The 2,906-nt window shown below is 41.6% G+C and overlaps 1 protein-coding gene across 1 annotated transcript; it reads left to right on the plus strand.

Annotated features, from left to right (window-relative positions):
- The first annotated feature begins 1,671 nt into the window (after positions 1-1,671).
- LOC120915823 (free fatty acid receptor 2-like) lies at positions 1,672-2,595 on the plus strand. Its single transcript, XM_040326623.1, has one exon. The coding sequence runs from the start codon at positions 1,672-1,674 to the stop codon at positions 2,593-2,595; it is 924 nt and encodes a 307-aa protein (XP_040182557.1).
- Positions 2,596-2,906: the final 311 nt, after the last annotated feature.

Consider the following 2,906-nt stretch of genomic DNA (forward strand, 5'->3'; position numbering starts at 1 on the left):
TTCTGTGGAAGAAAAGTCATTGCATCCTCTTGGTGTAGTGAGAGCAGTTAAAGTTTATCTAAAGGCGACTGCTCAGATTCGGAAAACTGATGTTTTGTTTGTATTGCCAGAAGACTCCAGGAAGGGGCAGACAGCATGGAAATCTACCATTTCAAAGTGTATTCGGCAAATAAATATTCAGGCTTATGGTTTGAAAGGGAGAGTTCCACCTTTTCAAATTAGAGCGCACTCTACCAGAGCAGTTAGTGCTTCATGGAGGGTGCATAACTAAGCCTCCATGACTCAGATCTGCAAGGCCTCTACTTGGTCTTCCGTCCATACATTCACTTGATTCTATCAGGTGGATGTAAGAGGATGTAAGAGTTTCTAGTCTCCCTGTGAGGTTCCACACCATCTTAGCTTCCCTCCCCACTCGTAAGGCCAGCTTTGGACATAAAATCCAAAGCTTGGGTAGACAAAGATTCATAAACCAGACCTATTGCTCCTTGCATTGCATCGCATACACATATTATGTGAAACTTACCTGAAAATTAAGCCTTCCAGCAGCAGGCCTCTGTCCCCGCTGAAGGCACTTCCATCTTCACCCGGACGTTTGCAGACTCCGGCTTTGTGAGTGGCCATGGAAGCTGCTGTTTACGGCACAGGACTCTGGGTAGGTTCCTTCAGAGCGCATGTGCACGTTTAGAAGATATTTTCAGTACCTATAGGTAAGTCTTATTGTAGGCTTACCAATAGGAAAAATTATGCTTAGGAGTTCACTCCCACTTTAAGATGGGGTGGCTACAATAGTTTGAATTTTAACTAGTATCAATTAAATGAGGACGGACATACAGTCCCTGCTGAACCGCCTTATTTTGATCCATCTATGGCCAGCTTAACACTTCTTGGGATTGATTTGTTATATTTTACACTATAGGCATACACTGTACCTTTCCTTTTGAGTAAGCATACTATATCCGTAATATCTCCTCTTATTCACAAGAACTATTGATTTACTTTACATAATTGGTATCAGTTTGCTCCATTAGCTGCCCAGTGTCTGATATAGCAATGCTTTCCTAGTAACAGTTTCCAAGTATCCATATTGCCTTTCCTGTTCACGTGATCCTGTACCAGCTAACACACTTTCCATCCAGGAGCTAGCTGTTGTTTTCCCCTACAACTCTATAAAAATCACCACAGCTTATCAATGTATTGACAGTGTTTCAATAATATTCGAAAGCCATGTTACAGAATCATTTTTTTGTTTATGGTTTTATTGGCCATTAGTCAAGGCTGACTTGTTCCGTGAGCTTGTTGGAAGAATCATTAGCAGAGATTATCAATCTTCATGGACCATTTCCCATGCGAGAGAGAAAAAAAAAAAAGATGGGTTGGCTTTGATTCAGTTGTTTAATACTTGGCTTAGAGTTGCCTGTTCAACTCATCACAGATTCTGTGCAACAAGAACACTCATCTCTACCTTGGAAAATCCAACAGAATTATCCTGCTCACAGGCTAAAGAGGTTTTGTTGAAGACCCACTTTTTGGATTTTTTTTTTATATATTTTTACATTGTAGGTTTACAAGCTAAATCAGAGGAAAGATGTCTTCATTCAAGGATTTCTTGGCCTACCCTTGACCTATAATATGTTCCTGCACACCCTATCGCTGACAGTTTACATTATAACCATGTTTTTGGGGCTGCCTTCCAATCTTCTAGTCTTTTACATTTTCTGCAAGAAGGCTCATAGCAGACTGACCCCAAATCTCATCTACATGATTAATCTTTGCATCACTGACCTTGTGTTTATAATGTTTTTACCCATAAAAATTATGGAAACTTACTTCTCTGGATGGACCCTTCCAGAGATCCTATGTCCGATTTACAACTTCCTCCACTTCGGCACAATCTACACAAGTGTTTTGTTCCTCACTGCTGTAAGCGTTGGTCGGTACCTGAGTGTGGCTTTCCCAATTAAGTACAAGATCTACAAGAGACCCATATATTCTTTCTTCATTTGCATTATCCTGTGGGCCCTTGTGTTTCTCCATGTGTCTTTTGTGTTCATTTTGGAGACGAACCAGAACGGCTATCTTGAACTGTTTCTTTCCAAAGAAAACGATAAAGTGGTCTGTTATGAAAATTTTACTCCTAGTCAGCTTGATTTCATCATACCAGTAAGATTGGAGTATTCAATTGTCCTTTTCTTCCTTCCTCTGGGCATTACTATATTTTGCTACACTCGTTGCATTCAGATACTGATGAGATGCTGCATGCACACCAAGCACAAGAAGAAAGCCATTCGAGTTGCAGTCACAACTGTGACTGTTTTCATAGTATGCTTTGCCCCTTATAATATTTCACATATAGTGGGCTTTGTTATCCATGAAAGTGTATGGTGGCGCAAAGTGGCACTCCTGCCCAGCACCTGCAATGCCTTTCTGGACCCCCTCATTTTCTACTTCTTGTCATCGACAGTTGATAAAGGATTTTACCAAGCCTGGAAGTCTTTGCGGAAAAAATACAGCAAGTCAAAGAGGAAGCTCTCGTTTGTTTTTGGAAAGGAACCTCCAGACCACACAAAGACACCAGCTATAAAAACTATTAGATAGATTGAGGTAGGAGAGCGTAACGTTAGGCAGGCGTAGCATATCGCATATACGCTACGCCGCCGTAAGTTAGAGAGGCAAGTGCTGTATTCACAAAGCACTTGCGTCCTAAGTTACGGCGGCGTAGCGTAAATGTGCCGGCCTAAGCGTAATTCAAATTGTGAAGAGGTGGGTGTGTTTTATGCTAATAAATCGTGACCCAACGCGATTGACGTTTTTTCCGAACGGCCCATGTGCCGTCCGTGGACATATCCCAGTGCGCATGCTCCAAATTATGCCGCAAAGACTTATTGGTTTCGACGTGAACGTAAATT

The sequence above is a fragment of the Rana temporaria genome, chromosome 10, assembly GCF_905171775.1.
Source record: "Rana temporaria chromosome 10, aRanTem1.1, whole genome shotgun sequence".
Classification (NCBI taxonomy): Eukaryota; Metazoa; Chordata; class Amphibia; order Anura; family Ranidae; genus Rana; species Rana temporaria.